The 25246-nt window shown below is 39.7% G+C and overlaps 8 protein-coding genes across 8 annotated transcripts; 4 read left to right on the top strand and 4 right to left on the bottom strand.

Annotated features, from left to right (window-relative positions):
• Window positions 1-174: 174 nt before the first annotated feature.
• On the bottom strand, window positions 175-810 carry ATC70_009036 (uncharacterized protein; the record flags this gene model as incomplete). The annotated part of the gene is made up of 3 exons (XM_064828277.1): window positions 175-279; window positions 340-374; window positions 435-810. 3 exons carry the CDS (start codon window positions 808-810, stop codon window positions 175-177), a joined length of 516 nt encoding a protein of 171 aa, XP_064685479.1.
• A 9313-nt stretch (window positions 811-10123) lies between these two features.
• ATC70_009035 (uncharacterized protein) lies at window positions 10124-11429 on the top strand (the record flags this gene model as incomplete). The annotated part of the gene is made up of 3 exons (XM_064828276.1): window positions 10124-10579; window positions 10645-11059; window positions 11116-11429. The coding sequence occupies 3 exons, from the start codon at window positions 10124-10126 to the stop codon at window positions 11427-11429; spliced, it is 1185 nt and encodes a 394-aa protein (XP_064685478.1).
• Window positions 11430-11766: 337 nt separating this feature from the next.
• Window positions 11767-13582, top strand: ATC70_009034 (uncharacterized protein; the record flags this gene model as incomplete). Its single annotated transcript, XM_064828275.1, has 8 exons — window positions 11767-12042; window positions 12106-12208; window positions 12273-12348; window positions 12406-12471; window positions 12522-12900; window positions 12961-13124; window positions 13181-13411; window positions 13468-13582. 8 exons carry the CDS (start codon window positions 11767-11769, stop codon window positions 13580-13582), a joined length of 1410 nt encoding a protein of 469 aa, XP_064685477.1.
• A 14-nt stretch (window positions 13583-13596) lies between these two features.
• APL2_2 (beta-adaptin) lies at window positions 13597-15142 on the bottom strand (the record flags this gene model as incomplete). Its single annotated transcript, XM_064828274.1, has 6 exons — window positions 13597-13924; window positions 13979-14053; window positions 14113-14403; window positions 14458-14840; window positions 14891-14920; window positions 14972-15142. 6 exons carry the CDS (start codon window positions 15140-15142, stop codon window positions 13597-13599), a joined length of 1278 nt encoding a protein of 425 aa, XP_064685476.1.
• An 831-nt stretch (window positions 15143-15973) lies between these two features.
• ATC70_009032 (uncharacterized protein) lies at window positions 15974-16183 on the top strand (the record flags this gene model as incomplete). The annotated part of the gene is made up of 1 exon (XM_064828273.1): window positions 15974-16183. The coding sequence occupies one exon, from the start codon at window positions 15974-15976 to the stop codon at window positions 16181-16183; it is 210 nt and encodes a 69-aa protein (XP_064685475.1).
• Window positions 16184-17378: 1195 nt separating this feature from the next.
• On the top strand, window positions 17379-18589 carry ATC70_009031 (uncharacterized protein; the record flags this gene model as incomplete). The annotated part of the gene is made up of 3 exons (XM_064828272.1): window positions 17379-17493; window positions 17550-17792; window positions 17859-18589. The coding sequence occupies 3 exons, from the start codon at window positions 17379-17381 to the stop codon at window positions 18587-18589; spliced, it is 1089 nt and encodes a 362-aa protein (XP_064685474.1).
• Window positions 18590-19970: 1381 nt separating this feature from the next.
• Window positions 19971-21805, bottom strand: ATC70_009030 (uncharacterized protein; the record flags this gene model as incomplete). The annotated part of the gene is made up of 5 exons (XM_064828271.1): window positions 19971-20643; window positions 20721-20971; window positions 21031-21293; window positions 21354-21637; window positions 21702-21805. 5 exons carry the CDS (start codon window positions 21803-21805, stop codon window positions 19971-19973), a joined length of 1575 nt encoding a protein of 524 aa, XP_064685473.1.
• Window positions 21806-22982: 1177 nt separating this feature from the next.
• ATC70_009029 (uncharacterized protein) lies at window positions 22983-24991 on the bottom strand (the record flags this gene model as incomplete). Its single annotated transcript, XM_064828270.1, has 7 exons — window positions 22983-23237; window positions 23291-23663; window positions 23719-24334; window positions 24389-24415; window positions 24474-24566; window positions 24623-24725; window positions 24779-24991. The coding sequence occupies 7 exons, from the start codon at window positions 24989-24991 to the stop codon at window positions 22983-22985; spliced, it is 1680 nt and encodes a 559-aa protein (XP_064685472.1).
• Between the last annotated feature and the right edge of the window lie 255 nt (window positions 24992-25246).

The raw sequence follows: 25246 nt of genomic DNA, 5'->3' as shown, positions 1-25246 counted from the left end.
CTCTTTTTTTCATTTTTCATTTTCCCTTTCACTTCATTTACACAACAATAAAATACACATTATAACTGTACCTTATAGTGTCAAATTGATTTGATACATGCTGAAAGGGAGGTAGCTGTTTGATGACAGGCAAAAGACTATGATACATGTTGTTTTTTATTCGTATAATACAATTTAAGCATCACGAGCTTGAATGAGCTCCTTGATGTGGTTGCTTAATTCAAACTTATTCAAGGATTCTGTAGAGAGATATTGAGCGCCTTGGACAGTTTCAATACACTAAGTTTGAAAAGGTCAGTTTCCCATTCGGTTGTTCTTTCCATGCATTTGGTTGCTTACCTTGGATGATCCACACCAGCAAGAAAATGGTTGAGCTAAATGAACCAAAATGTGGTTAGTATACAAGTATGAGATCCCTCCATCCTATCACTTACCCATATCCCATTCAGTCGAAGGGTAGAAAAAGGTCAGTTCATCACCAGCAGCAAGATCTCTTGTAGCGGATACAACCATGCGATCAACATCCATGAGAGTAGAGGGGTCACAAGAGTGATTCATAAAGACAAGATCACTATTCAACTCAATGTGCTCAGTCTTGGAGATTTGGACAGTAGAATAACGCTTTGCACCGGGAGTAAGACCCTCCAATGTGGCAATGACAGCTCCTTTGGCAAATGCACGTTGAGCGACAAGTTTGGAGGAGAATGATTCGGGAGGACCTTGACGAACAACCTGGAAATCTTCAGGATGGGTAGGCTTGCCATTGACAATGATATCGCCGTGGTAACTTTCAAGGATAGTGTTGGGCATATTAGAAATAAAAGAAGATGATTTTACATCTGCTGTAGAGTGAAAATGTTACAAGAGCTTATATAGACATTTTTCCTATCATAGTCTATGATTGGCTGTCCCTTCCAATCAAGCTGAACCCAGAGCATTTCTTACATCATATTGGCTGGTAACTGGTGAATGGGAGCACAACCCCACACGGAAACTCACAATTATAACGTTTAAACGAGAAACCACTCCGATTCCTGTATGTCATCCTATATACAGGTTACCTAATTGACTTGTATGGTAACTTGTCTACCTTTTTCAAGTGGCTCTATTGCATTTTTGGTGCACAGATGCTATTTAAGAGTTACACAGTTAAACAATGTCTTGCTTTTCGTGGATGCTGATAGAGTTGAGAATCTTACAGTTTACAGTAGGTCCAAATATGTGCACAATATAAATTACTAATGGCACATGGGATTTTTTCCTGTTGAAACTTATGGATCGCGTTGATGTTCTTTAAAATCAGGACAGTACCTGCATTCATGAATATGGAAAACATTTACTATTTTGCTTTGCTAGAGGTGCAATTGATTTATCAAATTTATTTTCTATAGATTCGAGCGATGTTTCTCAGCGTACCAATTTATACTTATTTACCCTAGTTCTCGGCTTGATAATGAGTAAGCTGTATTTGGGAAATCCTCTGTGCAAAAAGCAATAACCGGTCTAAAAATTCGGAGGTATCTCATGTAACAGCTGTTTCTTGTTAGTGTATCATGGAATAAAATAAACATATGAGATGCTACATCTTTTTAATATGGCTGAATATGAGCTTAACAATTATGGTCATGCGATGAATCCAATTTATGCTACATTTAATTACCTGACCTAATAAACCTGGTCCTTATATCATCAAAGTTGGAATATTGGGGTTCAGGGTGCAAATCACGAACTTCATTATAGACTCTAAGAATGAAAGTGCAGATTAATGGCTTGGATTGGCGCGAAAAGTGGGCTGTTTTTGATAGTTTATAAACCTCCTGTTAAATGCATTTAGGTGACTTGGATCGTATACCTAGTGATAGCAATGTAAATTTTTGGTAACGTCAATAAAAACTGCATCAATGGCTTCAGATTTGCATATCCTACGAGACCTACCTCTTGGACTATCGTTACTGAATGGACTTTTTAGTAGTCGAGTCAGTATCACCAATATTCTCATCAAGTCTTAAAAATGCTATCTGGGAGGACTCGGTAATAAGAATTGCATATACCATTGAAAAAAAATGCAAACTGTTTGATTCGCAACTAACTATGATTCAGGAACATACCGCATCTATTAAGAAGCTGGAGTGAATACTTGACCAAACACTTTGCGAGGCTACAAGAAAAAAATTTATGGCCTCAAATGTATAATTCATGATTTTCAGGTTTGAGTAAGATGAGGATTCCGAGGACTTTCAAGAATAAACTGACAGCGAAGAACTCACAGAATTCAAAATATTTCAAAAGATGCTTCTTATATGCACTTTACTTATAGGCTACTTACATCTGTTGAGTACTCGTTACTGTCATGATAACTTTCTCTTGTACCTCATATATAAAATAGCTTTGCGCGATTCAATATAGCATCATGATATACAGTATTAGGCAATTAAGCAATGTTGCGCGAGATGCTTTACAATGAATGATGCTGTCTAACGGTAATGAAACCCTTGATATTAGATGAAACGCTTCCCTATAACTCTATTGGAGTGAAATTCTTCTCTTGCTGTTTCAAGGGATTCAGGTCAAAAAACAAGTGTAGCTATCATACAGCTGCGCACTCCACAAATTAAGTAGCAAAAGAAGACGGTTCCTGAGTATTGAGCAAGTGGGTTACAAAATTTAGAAAATAAGAGCATGCGGATTTTAAGGCTTGCTGACTTTTGGCACGATTCTACCTGTACATTCTACTACCAAAGTGTAAGTAGATGACGATCGATCAAATGGCTGTTAAGCGTTATCACTAGTGCAGGTGAACCATTAATGGGATTTACGAATGCTTGATGTATTCTCCCACTCTTTTCGGCAACAAAAGAAAAGCTAATGGTCCGCCTGCTCATTGAAGATGAATTCGTTAGTTGGCCTGTCGCTGAAGATTATGTTGTTGGAGGATGCTGTGTCAAAATGGAGTCAAAATTGTTTAGGATATAGATCATCTCTGAGAGGCAAATGTATTATACAACGTATAATACATGAGAAGATCTAAGAATGAGCAGAGATGCGTAGTAGATTGATAGTTCTTTATTCAAGCAGCACAAAGGAACATGAGTGATGCCATCAAATGGCTAATCTATATCCTGGTTCCTAGAGAGTGGTAGCCTATGGCCATTCGCCTCTGAAAGTGGGATTCAATTCTGACAAATGTTCTTTCGTCAAATCATCTAGGAAGAACATTCTATCCTGGATCATCTTCGTTGTCTTTCCTTGACTGGTGGTCTATAAGCTCGTACGCAGTACATCCTCGTTAACTGGTTCAAGGCTTATACAATTATCCCGCATTCAAGATCAAGGTCCTATTGCTGCGGCACTGTCAATTAACTATAAATACCTTCGAAATCTACGCTAGTTTTAATCCTCATTCAATCTTGGAATAACTTTATAAATATATTCAGTTCTAATTGTATTTCCTCTGTTTATAATTTGTTATTCTAAACAAAAATATATTTTTTCAAAGGAAACTAATCAATAATAACGAAGTATAGAAATCACTTGTATTTTATTTTTATCAAAAATCGAGCTGAAGATTTTGGGCTCGGCTGAAAAAGAAGAGTATTCATATCTAAACATAACTGCAATCAACTTGTAACTTTAATAATATATATAGTCAATATATTATGGAAATTAGTAGACAATGCTATTGCAAAATCTGGCAAATGCTGTTAATGTTCAATTCAAGCTGACAAACAATGTAAGCGCACTGGGGATAAAAGCTTATTTTGTTATGTTAAAATACAATATAGATTGAAGCTGTCAAAGAACTACACTTTTATATAAAATTCATTTAGAGGATGCATTTATATACTTTTCATTTTGCTGGGGTTGTTTACAGCATGATAATAAACTATAGTACAAACAGGTTTACTATCTACCCAGCAATTGATTTGTAAATCATGATTAGCATGTTTTATCCAAGGGACCTAAGAATAGCAAAATACGTCTAGTGTGAGACCTTGTTAGGACATTTGATATAACATATTTGAGTAGCTTTGATGAGATCGGAAGAGCTATCGCTCTCATAGATTTTAATTGTCTACTACTACCCTAATCCACAATAATTGATGAAATGAAACTGTTTAATCAGCCTTCTTCATTACTACTATATTTTTCTGGCAGAACAGCTATATTCCATTTGGTAGAAGATGCTGTCCATCCGCAATAAAGCTTTGTATAGTGGCAATAGCGACCTCATGGCAAGTATCGGCAGAACCTAAAATACTCAAATGAAAGCCCCTGAACTTATTATAAACATATTAAACTTATATTCATTTGTTAGAAATGACACACTTAATGCGCCTAACCTAAGATCTGGGCCTTATTCGACGCAGATTCTTCAAGATTATTAAATAATATGTCGATTTATTATCTGTCGTTTGACAATATAAGCTTTTGCTCTTCTGTTGCAAGCCCAATTTAATCTAAATCTGATAGTTTTACATCATGAATATCTCGTATTGCAAACCGTTTTGAGCGGTTAGAATAGTGCCAAACAATTGCTCTCGACTACCACTCACTTACTGATGCTTTATCTCAATTTTTTCTGCGTCATTGCAAATTCATCAAAATCGTCGTTTTTACATGAGTATTAGCAAGGGAAAATTCTTGAAAATCAAACAATCGCGTTTTTCATCCCAAAAATGAAGACTTTTTCTATGATACATATCAGACCAAATTAATTGTAAAGATGGAATGCAGCATCCGAAGCCTTTTCTATGATATTTGTATATGCTAAATGCTGACATATTTGCAGAAAACCGGTTTTGAACTTTTCGCAAATTGCTCATTATTCTCGGTCTGAAAGCTGAATGTAACCAGCATCATTCGATGCGCCTTCATTGACTCTTTATGAATGCATTAGAAAGTAAAGTATAATAACGACAATTTTCATAATCAAATTTAGCAAAAACGTTTGAAGAATGTAAGTTCGAGTCAAATTTGAACACGAAAATACCCACTGCACAATTTCAAATTAAAGTACAGCAGTTGCGACTGCCACGGCAGAAGGCTGAGACTAAATCTACTGGCCGTGACGTCCAATAGGGCGCCCTCTTATTTCTCCGTATCTCCCTTTTTTTACCCTTTTTGCAAAACGCGTTTAGTATCATACAATATTGGTTTGGAACTCTTTTAATTGAAAATAACACTTTAACTTCTGACAACACGGCCTTGCACTGTTATAAATACTTGATACTGCTTCTTTGAAATGGAATACATTAGGTACCATTCGATAACGAGCACTGGAAGGCCTAAAATCAGTACTACTAATCGAATTTGTTTATTAGGCTTCGATAATTTTTTTGCCTGCTTGACGTGCATGCTGCTGCCGTTACTTCTCTCCTATCTCTGCAGTCTGCTTCTTTGGTCTTTGTCTCAAGCGGTTGCTTCTTTAATCTTTGTCTGGTCTCTGGTGTCGCTCGGTGGTCGGTTTTTCTATGATGTTGGTGTTGCTGCTGCTGTTGGTGCTGCTGTTGGTGCTGTTGGTATTGTTGATAATCTGATGTTTCCTGGTCTACTGCCTTTATTGTATGCTTTTTCTCTGGTATATCTCTGGTGATTGCCCATCCTCTTCTCGTCTATCTGCGGTGGTGATAAGTGGCAAGTATCCTCTTTGGTCTTTGTCTGGTCTCTGCTGATGCTGTTCGTTCTTTGGTTCTTCTATGGTGCTGGTATTACTGCTGCTGCTGCTAGTCTGGTGTTTCCTGGTCTACTGTATTTGCTGTATACTCGTTCTTTGGTCTATCTCAGGTCATTGCGTAATATCTGGTCTATCTGTGGTGGTGATATGTGATAAGTAACTTCTTTGATCTTTGCCTGCTCTCTGCTGATGGCGTTCGTTCTTTAGTTTTTCTATGGTGCTGGTGTTACTGCTGCTGCTACTGCTACTCTAGTCTTTACTGGTGTGCTGTATTTGGTGCATGCTCGTTCGCTGGTCTGTCTCCGGTCATTGTCTATACGCTTCTGGTCTATCTGTGGCTGTGGTAAGTGGTAAGTATCTTTTTTCTTCTGGTCGCGATGATATAAAACTTCTTTGAACGTTTGTATTATTGCTTCCTTCCTCATGATAATGCATTCATGATGCTTTCTTCGTTGTGTTTTTCTTTTTCTATTGTTGGTGGTGTGTCCTCTGTGGCTTCACATGAAACAACATTAGTCATTATGTTGTACTGCAAACTTATAATACCACTGTTGCATTTGCAGTTGTGCGTATTTGTGCCATGTTGCTTTACATCCGACTATTACTACCATACACGTTGCTCATGTATGCATTTTTATTGCAACATCAACAAGCTTTTTTAAACATCTTTGATGTTGTGTTTGTTATGCTTTTCTTTGACTCGCTTCGTGTGAGTGTCTCTTTTTTGCCTACATACTATTATACTCTTATAGTATTATGTTCCTTTCTTCTGTCTTTTATTATTATTATGTTTCTTTTGAAGCATACCTTTTTTTACGTTGTGTGGATGTGCCTATCCCTGAAACTCAACAAGACTTTATCCGAGGCTAGGAGGTGGATAGGCCGCCTCCACTTGGTTATCACTACTTACTTTAGTGATGATCGAGAGCCTCAACGCCAGAATCTAAAGCTAGGTGGTGTAAGTAAGGCATGTTCTAGCACCTGAGGGAGATTTGATGATAGTAACAGCTATATTGCTATATATAGCGGCGCTTAAAATTTTGCCTCACATCAAAACAAGGGGAAACCCTCGCAAAATTTTTTTTAGGTCAGCGGAGTTTTTAAGCAATCTGATTGGCTAAGAGATTCAGGAACCAAAGGATTCTAGCTAGTTGGTCTCGTATTGTAATGAGTTTATGTTTGTAACAAAACGATAGCGAAATAGGTACAATTTAAAGCTTTCTTTATTAAAGTTATGATAAGATGCCAGCATTTAATCTAACATCTATTGCACAATAGTTCGACGTGAGGAACGTCCTTTAAATTTATTATGCAAGGAAAATTACATAATAAATATTACTTCAGCAAAGTGTTGTTTGCGTTGTTGTTACAACAGTATTATGATAATGGCCAACCCAACGCCAGACAATCGTTTTAATAGTTGTTGAAAAGTATATGTAATGAAATAGCCACCCAAACGCAACTTGATTGAAAACCGAAATTCACCAAATAGCACTCATTTAAATTCATGCTATTTGGATCTATTACTAAAAGCGCTCAAATGTACATCAACAACCGTTTAAACATACTAAAATAAAGATACACGCTTATATCGCACATCGTGTGAATGAATCACTCCTGATCACAGTGTATTCAATCACATCCATGATGGTCGTAATAAGAGATGTTATCTTTATCCAAATAAAATCAAATCAATAACAAGCACATTCAAATATGACAACTATGCCCTGCTGCCATAGTTGCACAATATCCCAGATAAAGGGTTCCATACTTCAATAACAAACATCACACTTTAAACCATCAAGGTTACATTAAATCATGCTATGACGGTAGCTCACCCAAGCCCATCAAGGTTACTCAAATCAACCCTTATGGCCAGTGCTCTTGCATTGATTACCACTTTAAATCAAACATCAACAATATTTGCCAGATATTGCAATAGCAGAACCTATTGCTCTCTGTCATCACTAATCCTACAAGCTAGTTGCAGATGTATAAATACTCTTCTTTTTTTTACTCAATTCCAGGATCTTCAGTTCATTTTATACACAAATAAAATACAGTTGATTTCTATTGTATTTTACTACTGTATTGCTTTATTTTTTTTTTGTGAAATCTATTCAAACCTGATTTCACTGCAGTATAAATTAAATTTGCATTCAAAGCCATATCAAATTGCAACACCCAAACGCAAAAATCGGTCGAATAAATAATCGTATCTAAATCAATCAAAATAGTATCAGTGAGGACCAAAAGTATGTATATTGCTGAAAGCTCAAACAAAGTCCACAGTCGCAAATCATTGCCGAAAAATGAGCGTGGATTCCATAAAAAGATATCACAACCAGCAAACCGACATATACAAAGTAAACCATTTGCATAGCGCAGCGATATACCATAGCGCTAATGCATAACAGCAAAACGCCTCTATTTAACGAGCATACTGTTAACCTTTAAACTCAAAAAACTTTGTAAGAATCATTTAAATCAAGTAAATTAAAGAGCGAAATTCAGATAAATCGCTCTGGTATAACCCCTTAGTAGAAGTTCTGAAACGAATTTGCCCTTGGAGATTTATTACATTCGGTGCGTCTAGCTAAAGTATGTCTAATGTTTTTGTAATAGTTTAACAGGAAGGTTTGAGAGAATGTACGTGTAAAGAATAGCGTTCTAGAAATCGTAAATTCCTGCTTGGTGCAAGTGGTACGTGTGAGAGCTGAAAGCAAAAGTTCATGGTGTGATCCATAATTATTGTTACCGATATGGGCAGACAGAAAAATTTTAGTAGAGTGCTTGTGCCATGTTTATAAGCTTAAATACATTGTTTATCTGCTACTTATCATCGGATACTTTGCTTCTCTAATCCAGATATGCATATTCTGCATACTTGAAGAGGGCAGCCATGCTATTTGATGCTCCCCATCTTGGATGTGGCATTGCATAAATGTGAGTATAGTGAGACTATAATTTAAGAGATAATGCATTTACCACTCACCAGTGTCAATAAGTATGCTAAAAATGTATGCATTGAATAGCATGTTCTTTTGATGTCACACAAACACACTATGGGAACGAGTAGAAATGTTCAAATCATTGCATTGCTCGTTATCTTCTTATTTGTGATGTGTATGAGACATGAGTGCGAATCAAAATGTGTTTGGCGCCAAAAAGAGGGGAGGATGAGGGTATAAGAAGATCAGATCATAAAATTGCTCCTACCATCATTCGCCCTTTGTATTTTAAGCTTCGCTTAAAACTAAACATGTTATCGGATCAAAGACATCAACGCATGGAGGTACAAAGTAATAAAACCTTGATTGATTCAGGTTGTATATATAAAACGGCAATTGAATACAACACGTTTTCCACTTAGCATTTGCAGTCTGGATCCATCAATCCCTATATTGGCATTGTGAAACTGAAATCAATCAAGACAATGCATGCTACATCCTCATTCAACAACAAAAAACAACCACTTGAGTTCCCCTTTTCATCCTGGGTTCGTTGTATATTCGCTTACACGTGTTAGCAATGAATCACGGCCCTTTTTTTTTTTTTTTTTTTTTTTTGGCAACGTCAAAGGACAACACTGGTTGATTTAGGGAGGTTAGTTCCAACTAGCACACTTATTTTAATAAATCAAGGGGATCACAAGCTTTTTATTTAAAGACTGGTGCTATAAATACCTGATCAATTTTTTTGACAGAAATTTTTGTTTAATATATGACAAGTACCACCAGAATCAATTTGAGAGGTAATGTTACATGTCTGTTTTAGGGTTATTTGCATTCAAGCCATCATGAATTGAATAGCCAAATATACTCTTACAGGGCTTTATGTATATGCATGAAAGAAAGAGAGTTACTGGTATGCAGACAGTTTTGTTTGGAAGCCTGTCAGCTGCTTGTGCGTATACTAATTTTAACCAGCTTAAAGCTGTGTGCAGGTGGCAAGTTCTACTTGGTACTGCAAAGGGAGGCTAAATCCAGCGAGATCAGAAATAGATGGTTGGTTGACAGGTCGCTTATATAGGAAATACACCTCGATTTACATGCTGCTAATATATGATATGGCTTTAGACTGATGCTGTTGTTTGGTACCATGATGTACTAATCTTACTAGCCGGTGTAACTTGACTCCCCCCCTCTTGGACACACAAGAAATCTCTCTTTCTGTGTATATCATTCTTCTATTCTTCTACTTTTAGAAAAACTCCTCCTCTCTTCCTCCTGCTGCTCCTCAAATTACCCCTCCTCCTGGTCCTCTTATATACCTCTCCTGGTTGAATCACCCGAGGAAGCACCTCCTCTATCAATTGCCTGCTATAGTAATTCACTCGTGTATTGTGTGATCCAGATTAAATAGAGGAAAAAAATATATAAATACATGTAGAATTGTTTGATCCAACTTGTTTGATCCCCTTCTCTTTATCAAACATATATATTAAATATGGCTTCCACTGCTACTACTGAGCCTGTCATTGAGCCCACACCCGCCACCATCGCTGTTGAGGCTCAACAACCCAAGATTGAATCAACCGAGACAGCTGCCGTAGTTGAGGACGTTGCTCCTTCTACCACTGCTGATACTACCACTCCTGTCGCTGCTGAAACCACCACTGCTGAGGAACCTGACACTGCTGCTGCTACCGCTACTAACGAGGAGGCTCCTAAGGCTAACGAGGAAGAGGCTGTCAACGAGGCTCCTGCCAAACCTACTCTTACCAAGCGTCGCACCATCTTTAATCCTTTTGCCAAATCCAAGAAGGAAGAAGCTCCTGCCACTACCACTGAAACTAACAAGGAAGCAGAGCCTACCATTTCTACCAGCACTGGTAGCAAGGAAGAAGAGAAGGCTCACAAGAAGACATCCAAGGGCTTCGGTACCTTCTTCTCTAGATCAAAGGTATGTTTTGTCGTTATGTTTGTATATCCATACAAGATTTGCTAATGCATGCTTCATTTTGACAGTCTACACCTAAAGTAAGCGAAGAGGCCAATGCTGCTGCCACCGCTGCTGAAGAGACTGTTGTACCTACTGAATTACCTCAAATTGAACAACTTCAACCTATCGAAACTGAGATCAATGTTGAAAACAAGGAAGAAAGCAAGAAGGAGCCTGCTGTCAAGGAAGCTGTTGCTGAAATTGCCGAAACTGCTCAAGTTGAGGTTGCTGAAGCTGTTGAAGAAGTTGAACAAGCTGCTGCCCAAGCCTCCACTACCGTCGCCAACAAGCGTCAATCATTCATCAGTAAACTGTTTGGTAAGAAGAAGCCAGACACTACTGCTACCAAGGAAATCGAAGAAGAAACACCTGCTGCTGTCGCCTCTGAGACCACTGAGGAAGCTAAAGCTGAGCCTATCGCTGAAGAGCAGCCCAAAGAAGGTAAATATTTGGATACAATTGCATATGCAAGTACAGTCTGTTAACGCAATGATTAGAATCAGCCGCAGAAGCCACTGCTGCTCCTGTTGCATCCACATCTCGTCCTTCTTCTCCTCTCGGTAGATTGACAGAATTATTCACATCAAAGAAGAGCAACAAGAAGGGAAAATCCACCACAACTGAAGAGCAAGAAGCCCCTGCCACTGTCGCTGCTGTCACTGAAGAGCAAGCAGATGCTGCTGCCAACGCTGATGTTAAGGAAGACGAAAGCAAGGAAGAAGCACAAAACAAGGAAGATATTGAAGCAGCTGTAAAGGATACTAATGTCACTGATGTTGCTTCCCCTGCCGTTGTTACTGCATCTGCATAAATTCTCTTTACACACTCTTAAAAAAGCAATCCCTCCTTTCCCCTCCATCCCTTCTAAATGTAAAATTCTTCCTTCCCAAATCATACACTATTACTTACTACCATCAACGCAAGTATTTAATCTAAACTACTCAAGAAACTGCTCTCTTCATCAGCATCCCTACTAATTTATAATAAACAAATATTTACATATCTTTACTCTATGACGTTATGACACAGATACTGCAAATCATCTCTGACAGTTTTACCCCTTAATATTAGTTTGCCCGCTTTTTTTTTCTTCTTTTTCTTTTTTAGAGTTTCAAACCATCTCTTTCTTCTCTCCTTAACCAAACAAGATGTTGGCTGCAGCAGATGCTTTGGTACAGCAAACTTCTCAACATCATAGGCAGGAGACAGATACCATGTCATATGCTAGAAATGAGCTCATTGAGCAGGTCAAACTAACCATCATATCACACCCTTATTTGGATGACATGTTGGATAAGATTAGAGCGACGGAGATACCTTGGGAGGACTACAAGAACTCTGGGTTGATCACTGAAGACGAAGTGGCCATGATCAAGCATGTAGAGAACAAGAATGTGGATGATCTGGGTCCTATCATGTCGGAGGTAATGGACTGTGTGCCTGAATGAAGAACAATGAATATCAACATGCTGCTTCTCTCTACATAGCATGGCTTATACTACGCTGCATTGTATCTTGAATTGATGCAGAAGCTAGCAAGAGTAGACGCCCTTCAGAAGGTGCTGATTTTGATACATGATATGCTGGATGGTAGGTGTTGAAACAATTCAGTCAACAACAACAAATAAACAACGCCGCTTACATTTGCATCAAGGTAACGAGGAGAGAATAGCCCTCTTTCACGAAGCTGGCAAGAATGCAGCTGAATTTCCCTTTGACCCTTTTCACAAGTAATACAAAAGGAGATATAGGTTTGATTCCATGAACTGATATCTCACTCTATTTAGGGCGCTGCGCATTGGTGATGAATTCATTGGTATCCAGTCTAGCAAGATCTTGACCCTGTTGATTTGGTAAGTTTAGTACGAAATGAATCATAGCCCCACACCAACATCCATCCAAGCTCTACGCCTCAACGCGATATCGACATTCATGAATTTTTCAGATGGATGACCTTTCAACTGCAAAGCCAGCACCAACATGTCATTGAACTGAATGTGCAGATTTTGGACGCCTTGTTCCATATTCCTGCTTACAGACAAGCGTTTTGGAAGACAAGCCATGCCATCGACTCACTTGTCAGTATCTTGAAAAATGCACAAGGTAGAAATCTGGGTCCTCAAAAGATATACGAACTTACATTTGCTATTTGGCTGTTGACTTTTGATACGGAAATCGCAAAGAACTTGGACAAAAAGTGCCAGCTTATTCTTACATTGGTTGAATTGGCGAAATCTGCAGTTAAGGAGAAGATCATCCGTGTCATCATTGCTACCTTCAGGGTGAGTATTGTGCCTGATAAAAGGGGGATTTGCTCTCATACTGACAGAACCACGACACAGAACTTGATTGAAAAGGCACCGGCTGAAAATATGTCTGCCATGTTGGTGGCTAAATTACTGCCGCTGTGCGAGCATTTGGCGACTAGAAAATGGACAGATCAAGAGATAGCTGACGATATTGAGTTTACTCGGGCCGAATTGCAGCAAAACTTTCAGAGCTTGACGCAAGTAGATCACTCCTTTACTTGTTTTCAGCTCGATTAACAGTTTGATACTGCAGGACATTCGAAGTGTACGCCTCTGAACTTGAAACAGGCATGCTACAATGGAGTCCATCCCATACATCTGAAAACTTTTGGAAGCAGAATGCTGCTCGTCTCAATCAAGACAATCAGCAATTACTGAGACAGCTTACTCGTATCCTCAGCACTTCTACGAATCCCACTGTACTGGCAGTTGCATGCTATGATGTCGGTCAATATGTCAAGTATAATGCAAAGGACGGAAAAAGGTAAGTGCGGGTGATGCCTGATATGGATCCAGTCTGTTGATGGGCGTACAATACAGATATCTGCAGTTGCTCGGTGCCAAGCAAAGAGTGATGGAATTGATGACTCACGAGGACGCCAATGTGAGATACCACGCACTATCATCCACACAAAAGTACTTTGCAATAACATGAATAAAAGACGCTTTTTATTCAAACGATTCAAGCACAAGGTTCAATCCATGTTCAAGTATTTCCCATGGTAAGGCAAAAGTAAGACGAAAGAACCCCGGGTCTTGTGAGTGAAACACAGAACCTGGAGCAAGATACACGCCACGAGTGATCATGTTATGCCATAGTTGCGTTTCGTCTTCAAATGTCGCTTCTCTATTGCGATTTCGTCTGATAATGGACCGAACGTCAATCATGAAAAAGGGCCCAGCCTCTGCAGGGATGAAATCAATGCTGTGCTTGGTTAGAAACTGAATGGCCTTGGTATAAGTCTCGGCCAGCATTTGCCTGTTTTCCTGCAAATATCTAAATGCAGCGATTTAGTCTCACGTTTCTATCGTGTGTAACAAGTTTCCGTACTCGTCGATCCAGATTTCATCCGAGAACAGATTACTTAACAACCTGTCCATGATGGTAGACGTATAACTAAATCCACTATGTAAAAAGCAAGCGTTACAAGATGCTACAAACACATTGTCTTGCCAATTACTCACGCACTACGCATCAAAGCCAGCCTCAAAGGCTCATTGAACTGTGTGATAATGAAGCCAACTCGAAAACCGTTGATGGCGAAATCCTTGGACATACCGTAGATAACATGCACAAGATTAGGATCAATGAAACTCTTGTAGTCGATGCTCAAAATTGAGTGGAACGGGTCCTGCTTAAAAGTGTCTACCAAGTGACTGAACGAAGACAAGGCGTAGATTTCATCCGAGACATAGTGCAGATTGTGCTTTGATGCAAATTTGAGAAAAGTCTCTAGATCTTGTCGAGAATAGCACCTGTAGATAAGCCCATGAATGCCATCATCCCAGTGTATCACCACTGTAACATACCTTCCTGATGGATTATCTGGATTTGTGACCAAGATGGATGTAATTCTCTTTCCTTCACTTTGTGCCAACTGATACACTCTCTCAAGTTCATCACCATCGATGTTTGTATCTGATATACCATGAGGAAAAACCTCAACGATATTGACGCCTGTATGAACACTAATGTCCAAATCGAATGCTCCGTAATACGGGCCAGGAAGCATACAGTAGTCTCCTTCATCGGCAATGCTCATGATGAGTTGGTTTACAGACGCACCAGCGCCTGTCTGGGTAAAGATGTGCTCAGCCTCTAGTGGATAGTAGGGCTTGAAATGTCTGGTAAAGAATGATTGCAGCAAGTCCAACAATCGCTTGGACCCTTGAGGAGCTCCGTAGTTGACATCCTAAAGCAACATGAGATTTCACGTAGATGAAGGCATTTGTAGCGGCTTACATGGGGCACAATTTCAAGGCATTGCTGACACTATTTGAGGCAATAGTAGTTGATGTAGGAGATGCTTCACGGAAAACGTACCTTGGCAAACACCTTTTGATGCAAGAGATCGTTATGAGCGAGCCCCAAGTTCAATGCACCCTGTGGATTGAACTCGGGATGGTGCAGCTTGTCAATCACTTGCATCAACGCCTTGTTGAGTGGGCAATCTACAGCAAGAGTTTTGGCTGCTCTACTGGAAATGGCAGCCATGTGGAGTATTGGGAAACGGGTAAAAAAAAAAGGAATTCAATATGCAATCCCTTGTTTTTCTGGATGTTATGGCTTCTAGGTTTCATTTTGAGTGTAACAAATAAACTTGAATTAGATCTACCGCGATTTCATCAAATGACGCAAAATGAAGCTGCCAGAGTGGCTTTTTGCGCAATGATGCTCTTCACCGAGTGCCACTGCTATTGCAACGTTTGGTGAGCAAGAAAGCATCCATCTTACCAAAGCTTGAATGAAAGCCGCTCAACGTTACTGCAGCAATGCTGGATATGCTCGAGAGTGTCGTGCGATATTTGCTCACGAAAGAAGCAGAGATGGGCAGTGATAATGGTCAGAAACAAAGCATCCAGATCCATATTGACCGCTGAAAGCGAGAGCTTATGATTGCTAGCATTTGCAGCACGAAATTACCTTGTTACTCGTATGTATCATTCGCTGTATTCTGAGGTTTAATGGACCATCATTTACTACCATGGATGAACCTAGTTTTGTAAATGCACAATTGGGCATCTGAATAGACAAATTCAATAAGCAAAAGATTTGCTTCTGTATCAGAGATCAAGAAATGAGCTTTTGTCGTATGCAAGCCGTCTACCCAACTCTACATTTACCAGTTTCTTGGTACTACTGCTACTATTTAGAGCCTGTATTTGAAGCAACGTCATCCCCAACATGGGTTCATTCGTTTTTTTTTTTTCAAGCGGGGAAAAATCACATCAACATGTAACCCAAGGATTTGAGGGGAAATAACAAAAATCTTCAACTTCTCTCTCTCTCTCTCTCTCAATCTCAATCTCTCCCCACTCTCAAACAATGTCCAAGTCTCACGTTGAATCACAAGTAAAGCAACCCATCTACCACGACCCTTGGGCCAGACGTGAAGCCTGGCGCAAGCACCCCATCTTCTCAAAGAGCTCCAACTTCAAAACTATGTTTCCTGGACTCGGTATTGCAACTGTCGCTTTTGCTGCCTATTGCACCTATGAACATTTCTTCCTCAACAACAAGAAGAGCCATCATTAAATTACTGAATCCTGCTATTCCCTCATTAATTTCTGTATGTATCGTTTTAAGCAATGTGATGTTAATGCTGGATGTGATATTAACATGCTTACAATAGTGCTTTGCTTTGACAAAATCTTGTTTTGTATACATTCCAGCCCTTTACTATAAAAAAAAAACTTGTCAATAAAACGGATTACTCGATTATTCATATAGACCGATATCATACAACTAGATTTTGAAAGACGTCAGTGGATGTAGGTTTGGGGAAATAGCATTGGGAGCATCACATCAGCGTTGTTATAGCAAATCAGGATGGGAATCGCAGCAATTGAGATGCTGTCAGGCAGGATGAATTGATAGAGATGTTGGCTCAGAAGGGCTACATGAAATCACAGTTCTGGGAATTGTGCTTCTAACATTGGACATGATTAACCTGAGCATGTCCCTCTTTTTTCATGCTATCCATGTGCCATGTGAAAGCGCAGTTGAGCAACGGCGAGCCTCGGCAGCCTTCACAATAACAGGACACCATCATTGACATTGTATCGCGAATTACTATATCTGTCGTTGGCGTTTTCCTTGTAAATGTTGAATCAGTGACTCCTGATTTCAGGATCACACACACACACACACACATGAGGCAGACATGGATTTACTCAGTTTTCAACAAGGACATAAAAGTGCTGCTTTCTCTGACATTGGACCACTCTTTCAGCCGATTTCTCCATTCAATCAAGGTATAGCATCCTTTGCTTTGCAACTATGAGATCAATTCTCATTTGAGCTGCAAAACAAAATCAAAATCAACGAAGCCAATCTAAAATTTTTCTTTTCTGTTCCCTTCTTTTTTTCTTTTTGTTTTTCAATTTCTTTTTCGTTTTTAGAATTAGATAATTTTTGCACTACAAAAATGACACAGACAATCATCACACGAGGTAAAGTGGCATTGCTGGAAGGTCGAACTGCAAGTACTGACTCTTGCATTCAACAGCGAAAACATCAAAGGGTGTCAAAGTCAGTTTAAAGGTACAGACATCTTGCTGATGATTCAAGCAGTGCAATATGAACCGCAGTGCGACTACCTATTTTAGCCTCCCCACTGAACCCCCCCCCTTTCTTCCATCCACTCATATTGTTTCACTAGCACCGGTCCTAACTCTTTTTTTTTTTTACATTTCTTCACTAGAGAAAAGAATCAGACGAAAGCATCACCATGGAAGAGCCATCAAAGAAGCAAAAACAATCAGCATTTGTTCGTTCTCGCATTAATGCCGACAAGGAGCTTTGGGACAAAGTATCTATATTGAAACAAGATTGTCGAACCGCTGGTAAGTCTCACACCCGAGTTATTTGAGCCAATAAAGCTCATTACCCATTTTGACAGGTGTGATTCCTCGACTGGAGCCCAATTTTAGGAAAGCAGATACGCTCTCTGCTTATCTTTGTAGCCCATTAACTGATCATTTATCGACTGGATTTATGGATTTGGGATGGGGCTGTGGCTACCGTAACTGTCAAATGCTGATGACATTTCTGGAGAGACAGAAACAAGACGGCGAGCCGTTATTGAAGAATGTGCTCGATATATCCGGCATTCAGTTGCTAATTGAAAAGGCATGGCAAGAAGGTAATTGAAGAAACAGCTTTGCATAGAGGCAATGTTACTCAATCCACTGATTTGGTAATATAACAGGCTTTGATACATTGGGTGCGGCTCAGTTGGATCATCATGTATTCAAGACCCGCAAATGGATTGGAACCACTGAAGTGTACACATTGCTGGCCTATCTCGGTATTCGCTCAACTATTATAGACTTTCATCAGCCAGGACCTCAGCATCTACACCATGAATTGATGGACTGGATTCAATCATACTTTATGGATCCCACTACGCAGAAAAAAAGCACAAAGACTGTGTGTATTACCAACAGACCGCCTCTTTATTTGCAGCATCAAGGACACAGCAGAACTGTGGTTGGCATAGAGCTATTAAAGTCCGGAAAAAGAAACTTGATCATGTTTGATCCCGGAAGAAGAATTCTTCGCAGTTATAGATCATCACAAAAAGAACCCGCATTGGAACCTGAGGAGCATCACCGCAATGACGAGGAGAATGAAAATAAGGATCAAGATGATGATGAAGAGGAGGAGATCGATATATTGAATCACGATGATAGCAAAGATGCTTCTTTGAGCAAAAGATTTCTAGCTCGCTTCAAACACACCCCATTGCCTTCTAGTCTACTGCGCCCATTTAGAGTTGATGACAAGTCCATTGGAAAGCACAAACAGTACCAAGTTTTGGTGTTGGGCCAGGTGGAATATCAAAATGGTAAAATGGCTTGGGACTCGAATAAGGGCTATTTGTTGAATGAAGACGAGAGAGAAAAGATGAAAAATGTTACCAGTCTAGCTGTCATGTAAACAAAAAAGCTACTCTTTATCGCATCTTTATCTATTATATATTCCCCTCTTGCAATACTCTCCCCTCCTTGCCTCTGTTTCTATACTAACTGTCATTTTGTTCAATATTATCGAATTTACGTCTTCACCTTCTTTCGCACTATTCAAACACATACACCTCATACATTTTACTCCAAATCTATCGCATCCTTGTAAATAAAAAAGTAAAAAAGCACCCTTTGCTACACTATTTTAGTTAATCAATGGAATATGTTTGATGTACAAAGGACGATGAAATTCTAATTTGCATCCATCAACACTTACCGCTCGGGCTATTATGGCCATCTATACAAACTCATTGTTTGCATTTGTCTAGTTCCTGTTTTCTTGCAATGATACATGATTGTTCAAGGTAGCTATACAACTGCCATCCAAGCTCGCTCTATAACTAATCATCCATTGCCTGTGTATTTGCGCATCATCTCTAATCCAAGCTCGACAAGCTTCAAGCGACTACATGTGCACAAGACATCTCCTGCCAGATACCGTATTCAGCTAGATGGAGGCACTCGATATAAATGTATTGGAGCGTTTCTTGGTCAAAAGTCGTGAATCATCTAATAAGCTGTTCTTTTAGAAACTAAGTTCTGTATATAACAATACGAGTTGCTAACCGTGTTGCACATAATCTAAAATGTATAAGCTGTGAGAAAATGGTGTTCAGGGTCGCTAGAAACCTTATTCATTCGAACATTAGATTTGTTCTCACGTTTGGTTGACGTGTTACCCGTCAGATTACCAAATTTTACCGTATTGAATAGGATATTCAGACATACCTTTTATATCTTTATTAGATATAGTGTACCACAAATCTTCTTTTGACTACTCTGGATGATTCTAAGCAGACATACATCACTCCTGAATATTTCGCTTATCAGATCAAAAAAATATTCGATGTTTGAATTATAGATCTGATAACAATCTGATTCAGGAACAGTGCATCTACTCAGTTTTGCCCATTGCAATGTTCCCGCCCCAAGCTTAATACGATATTGGATATCTAGATGAAAAGTACGGCTACTACTTCCTCGACTTTTTCACTTATCAAATCAAATGCTATATATAAGGAGGATACCAGTAGCAGGCGGTATTCTGATTCTTCCAAGATATGCCTTTTGAGTTTGGTACGCGGCTCTTTCGGAAAACAATGAAAGTGCTACCTTTGTGATATGAGACTGTTGTGTTTAGAATAAGGAGAAAGCGTAAATAATTTATTTTTTCATATAATACAAGGTGGGAAAGGAAGGGATCAATAGATTAAGCTGAATATATATATATGCGAATATTTTGTCTATCATGATGGGAGATATAAATGTGAAGAAAGAATCAATCTTCTTCCTTTTCACCAAGAGTCAAGCTTCATGGTACCATTTTCCAACAAGTTGGTATGCATCTTGAAGACCTTGTCAAGCATTTGAGGTTCATGACCTCTACCAGCAGCAAGACACTTCTTGGTAGCAACATCAAAGTAGTCTTGAAGTTGAGGCTTATATTCGGGATGAGTACATTTGTCGATAATCACTTGAGCACGTTCACGAGGAGACAAACCACGGAGATCAGCTAAACCTTGCTCAGTAACAAAGATGTCAAGATCGTGTTCAGTTTGATCGACGTGAGAGCACATGGGAACAACGCAGGAAACACCGTTAGGGTCCTTCTTGGAGGGACGAGTGGAGGGAGAGTGCATCACACTCAACTTGGCATTACGCAAGAAATCACCAGAACCACCAAGGCCATTCAACATACCAGAACCACACACCAAAGTAGAGTTAGCATGACCGTACATGTCAAATTCGACAGGAGTGTTCATGGCAATGCAGCCAAGACGACGAATGATTTCGGGAGAGTTGGATACTTGTTGAGATCTCAAGAGGAATCTGTCCTTGTACTTTTCCCAGTTATCATAAAAGTGATCAAAGCCTTCAGGAGAGAAACGGATCGATGTAGCACTAGCAAACTTGAGTTTATCGGAATCAAAGAACTCCAAAAAGGTGTCTTGTAACACTTCAGTGAATCTATATGAAAGGATGGCATGAGTTTTTTTTTTCTGCATTTACCCTACATCTCCCGTGATAGCTTTGTGGTAACTTACACTGTGACATTTTGGAAGCGGGATTTGGCCAAACCGCCAATAACAGCATTAGCAATGTTACCAATACCTGATTGGAGAGGCAACAAATTGGCAGGAAGACGACCATACTTGACTTCTTCCTCAAAGAACTCAATGAGATGGTTAGCGATGGCCTCAGACTTGTCATCAGCAGGTGCGTTGCCACCAGTCTTGTCAGGGCGGTTGCTCTCAACGACAGCAATAACCTTGTCAGTGTCGATGGGGATAGCAGTCTATGAAAATCAAATGTTAATTATTTGCATCTGATGCCATCACATTTTGTAACACTTACTGTTCCGATTCTGTCCTCAGTGTTCATAATCAAATAAGGCTTACGGTTAGGAGGAAGAGTACACGTGTTGATGTCATGGAGACCTTCAAAGGAGGGAATACGAGTGTTGACTTCGATAATGATCTTGTCGGCCATTTGGATCAATTCAGGAGTAGCACCAACGGAAGCACCAGGGACAATCCAACCATCTTCAGTGATGGCAGTAGCTTCGACAACGACAATGTCAAGCTTGTTGTTGTCAGGCTTATCTTTGGTATAGTAGCCTAAGCAGAATATGAGTTATACACTCTGCCTCTCGGTGATTTTGACAAGTATTGACTTACCATAGACGAGATCTTGAGGGAACATGGACAAATGCTTATCAGCAAAGCGGATACGGCCTTCATTGATACCCTTCTTGATGTTTTTGCCAACTTGATGAGGATAGCGACGATCAATCATATCAAGTTCGGCCCAACGATCCTCGCATTCAGCACCAGAAGAAGCGCCCACAAAGAGATTGAACTTCATTTTACCTTGAAGGTTGTTCTTTTCGACATGGTCAGCCAAAGCAACAGGAATCATCTTGGGGTAACCAACACCAGTAAAACCAGACCAGCCGAGATATCTATCATTCAAAAGATTAGGCACACCGACACGCGGATGGCAATTTAGCATAATCAACAACTTACTGTCCGCCTTTGAAGAACTTGAGGGTCTCTTCAGGCTTCATGACCTTTTCCAGAAGAGCAGGACGACGAACTCTTGACTTTAAAGCAGCACTTACAGTAGCCATTGTGTTATTAATATAGTTTGAAAAAAAAACGAAAAAAAGATGGAATGTTGAAAACTGAATGTTCCAAAGCCCTTATATATATATAGCTTTGAAAGGGCGGTAAACAATCATCTGTCGGGACATAATGTCATTTGGGAAGGCGGATAAAGTAATTAATCACTCATTTGTTTAATAGGGCATGGGTTGTCCAGATATAAGGTTTGCTTTAGAATCTGGGGCTAGCTGGTTTATTTTTTTATCCATGGTTTCCAGCCTGGACATTTACGTAATGCAAAAACGCAGATGTTACTCTAACCAGCAGATATGGGTGACATGGCATTGGATGGATTCAAAGCGTTTATTCCAGAGCGCATTGTACTAAACTCTGATATATATATATATATATATATCATGTAATTTACATTTCTGAGCAGGCGCAGGATAGCTGGGTATTTTCTCTTTTGAAAGAGTCCTTCTAAAATTAACCCATCGTTTGAAATGCAAATTCTGGTGGTGTTGCAAGTTGAAAGCCAGGTTGATGTGGGGTAAATGTTAGAAATCCTCAACTGCGCTGCTACAAAGACATGACGAATGATATGAGTTGTTTGTCTCGAATCCTCGCAGCTGGTTGGTTTCAATCAATTGATACATTCAAGTCAGTTTACCCGCATTAAACATCGAAAAAACAACACAGAAAGGATATATATAAAGACTGACAGAAACAAGACCGAGTTCAAATCTCTCTAGTGAAACGTGCTCAATTGTCTCTTGAACCTTAAATCTGACGTGCTGTTTGGAAATTGAATCCTGTGTATACTTTACCAAACGGCTAAATGATGAGGAATCGGACAATATGCTGAAATGACACTCTCCATATTGATAGATGCGTTGTACCATCATAACCTTGCAAAAAGGTAAAGCCGGTGTAACCCTTTATATATAGCAGATCCAAGTTTTTGTCAATAAAAATGTGGGGAAATGAGAAGATTTTCGTGCTAGTAATCGTATATATATATATATATATATACATGCTGTTCTAGTTGCTTGTTCTCGGCACACGAGCTATTCTATAATGCATTGAAAGGATGTAACATGTATACTATATGGTGCCAGTAGCACACAATAGTTTCTCGATGTGTCATACAAGTAAGTTTCTTGGTTTTATAGGCAATATATACAGGTTTATTATGAACGAAGGCTAGTTTTTCTTTACAGGAATGCCATCTTGCATCCAACAGCTATCTTGGTCATCGTCTTCAGAGAGTAAAACCACTCGACGAGTCTCTTGTATCACCTGTCCGTCTTCTTCTCTGATAATGACAGTATCAATGTTACGCACAGGACCCGTAAACCACTTTCGACCTGAAACAGCGTACACTAAAGAAGCTAAACCAATCACGAATGCAAATGGAATGACGGCGAAATTCATATTGGAAGGGGTAACAGGCCATTGCTAGTTGATCAAACATTAGAATTGAACATTAAGCAACGATAGACATGACTTACAGTGGGTAAGATAAATAGAGCAGAGGTGAAGGATATCCAAGCACAAGCGATGATACCACATGGCACGGAGAACGCGCCTAGATGAAAGGGTCCTTTCTGAAAACGCTTTCTTGCCATTGTAATTCGCAGCCAAATGGGTATAAAATATGAGATACTTGCTGCAATTGTATTTATGGATACAATGGTTTCGAACGCAACTTCGCTGAAAAGATATGGGATGCCCAGAATGGCAGAAAAGATGATGTTGAACCAGACCGCATTGGCAGGCACTTTAGACTTTGTCAGTTTAGCGAGCCAATTCGAGAATGGCATTGCTCCATCGCGAGCAAAAGCGTAGGTTTGTCGAGAGGAGCCTACAATAACAGCAGCACCACTAATCCCACACACATTAACATAGCTTGACTCAACCGCACAATTGACACACTTACGCAAAATACATGGCTACGAGGATAATCACTAGGAACCACATTGTCCAGCCTACGCCTGTGCCATCAAGAAAGACTTGAGTGATAGCCATATTGTTGGTTGAGTGTACAATCTGCCTATCAAAGTCTTGTATCATAAATGCACAGGCAATCATGAGAACAGTACCAGCCACGGCTGATGTGCCAATTGCCATAACAATACCCATGGGAGATCCCTTCTGAGCAGATCGTGTTTCTTCGCTCACATGGGCAGCGGTATCATAGCCGTTCAAAGTAAACTGAGCCTGGAGCAATCCAATCAACCAAGCGTAGCCCTCGCTGCTGAATCCTGATCCATTATACATCTGGCCCAAGGCAAAGGAGGCTGATGGTTTATTGGGTGTCAGCAGTAGACCGACCACGACAATAAACAGAATCCCCATTACATGCCACCATACAGACACATTATTAATGACGCCCGTAAATTTAATCGGTAGTGTATTCATCCAACCGTGTATCAGTAGAATAGCGATAAATACGCCGTAGTCTATTGCTGGTGTCGTGACAAAGTCTGGGTGTGTAACAGAAATGGCAGATGTCAGAAATCCTGCCATACCTAGATCACCTGCGCAAATAGCAACTAGAACAAGAGCGTATTAACGAGAGTATCACTACAACAGCACAAATAGACTACCTGCTAGACTAAGCCAGTTGAAATAGCCTTCAAAGCATTCATTAGTGAATCATCACACATCCTGCATCAAACGATTTTAATTTACCAACTATCCAGCACATGAAAGGGACCCACTCTGAATCCGACAATTGTGCCGTCCAAAAGTACAGACCTCCTGTCGTTGGAAATGCGCTGCAAACTACATTGGTGTTAGTTTTTTCATGATGGCGCGATAACGCTATACTGCGACTTTACTTTCTGCGAGGCTGAACCCAATGGATAATGTGAGAACTGCTACGGTCAAATAGCCCCAAATAGAGGCAGAAGTACCGCCTGTGAGCAGTGTTGTGCCCCACATCTGGCAAAGAGTTGGCACCTTTATACGAAATAATGGCAGACGGATCAACTTACCGGCAGTAATCCACTCAAGACAGAGCAGCATCCAAAAGAAATTGCAAAATTTGAAAATGTCGACAGCTGGCGACTAAGACTTTGCTTGTACCCAAGCTTGGCAAGTAACATTTCATCATCAATTACAGCTTGGTCTCGCTTCTTTTGCCTTTCGTCTGTTCTCTCTCGACCGAATATCAATGCGCGATCGGGTACTCTAATAGTCCAGGTCATGGATGTATGCAATTTGAAGGTAAATGGAACAAAGAAGAGGGAGGGGGAGGAAGGAGGAGAGCAGAGCTTATTTATACATTTATATACATGTCGATTTGATTAATAGGAGGGGTCACAGGTTGGCATATAACATCAAGTGCTGTATGGAAAGAAACATGATGATAAAACTAATCAAATCATAAACCCCTTAAATTGAAGCGGATGCCAAATTCATGTATACACATCTCTGTGCATTGATGCGCAATGCAATTTGAT

Source organism: Mucor velutinosus, assembly GCF_035048745.1.
Source record: "Mucor velutinosus strain NIH1002 chromosome Unknown tig00001563, whole genome shotgun sequence".
NCBI classification, from domain to species: Eukaryota; Fungi; Mucoromycota; class Mucoromycetes; order Mucorales; family Mucoraceae; genus Mucor; species Mucor velutinosus.
This window is presented reverse-complemented; position numbering and strand designations above follow the sequence as displayed.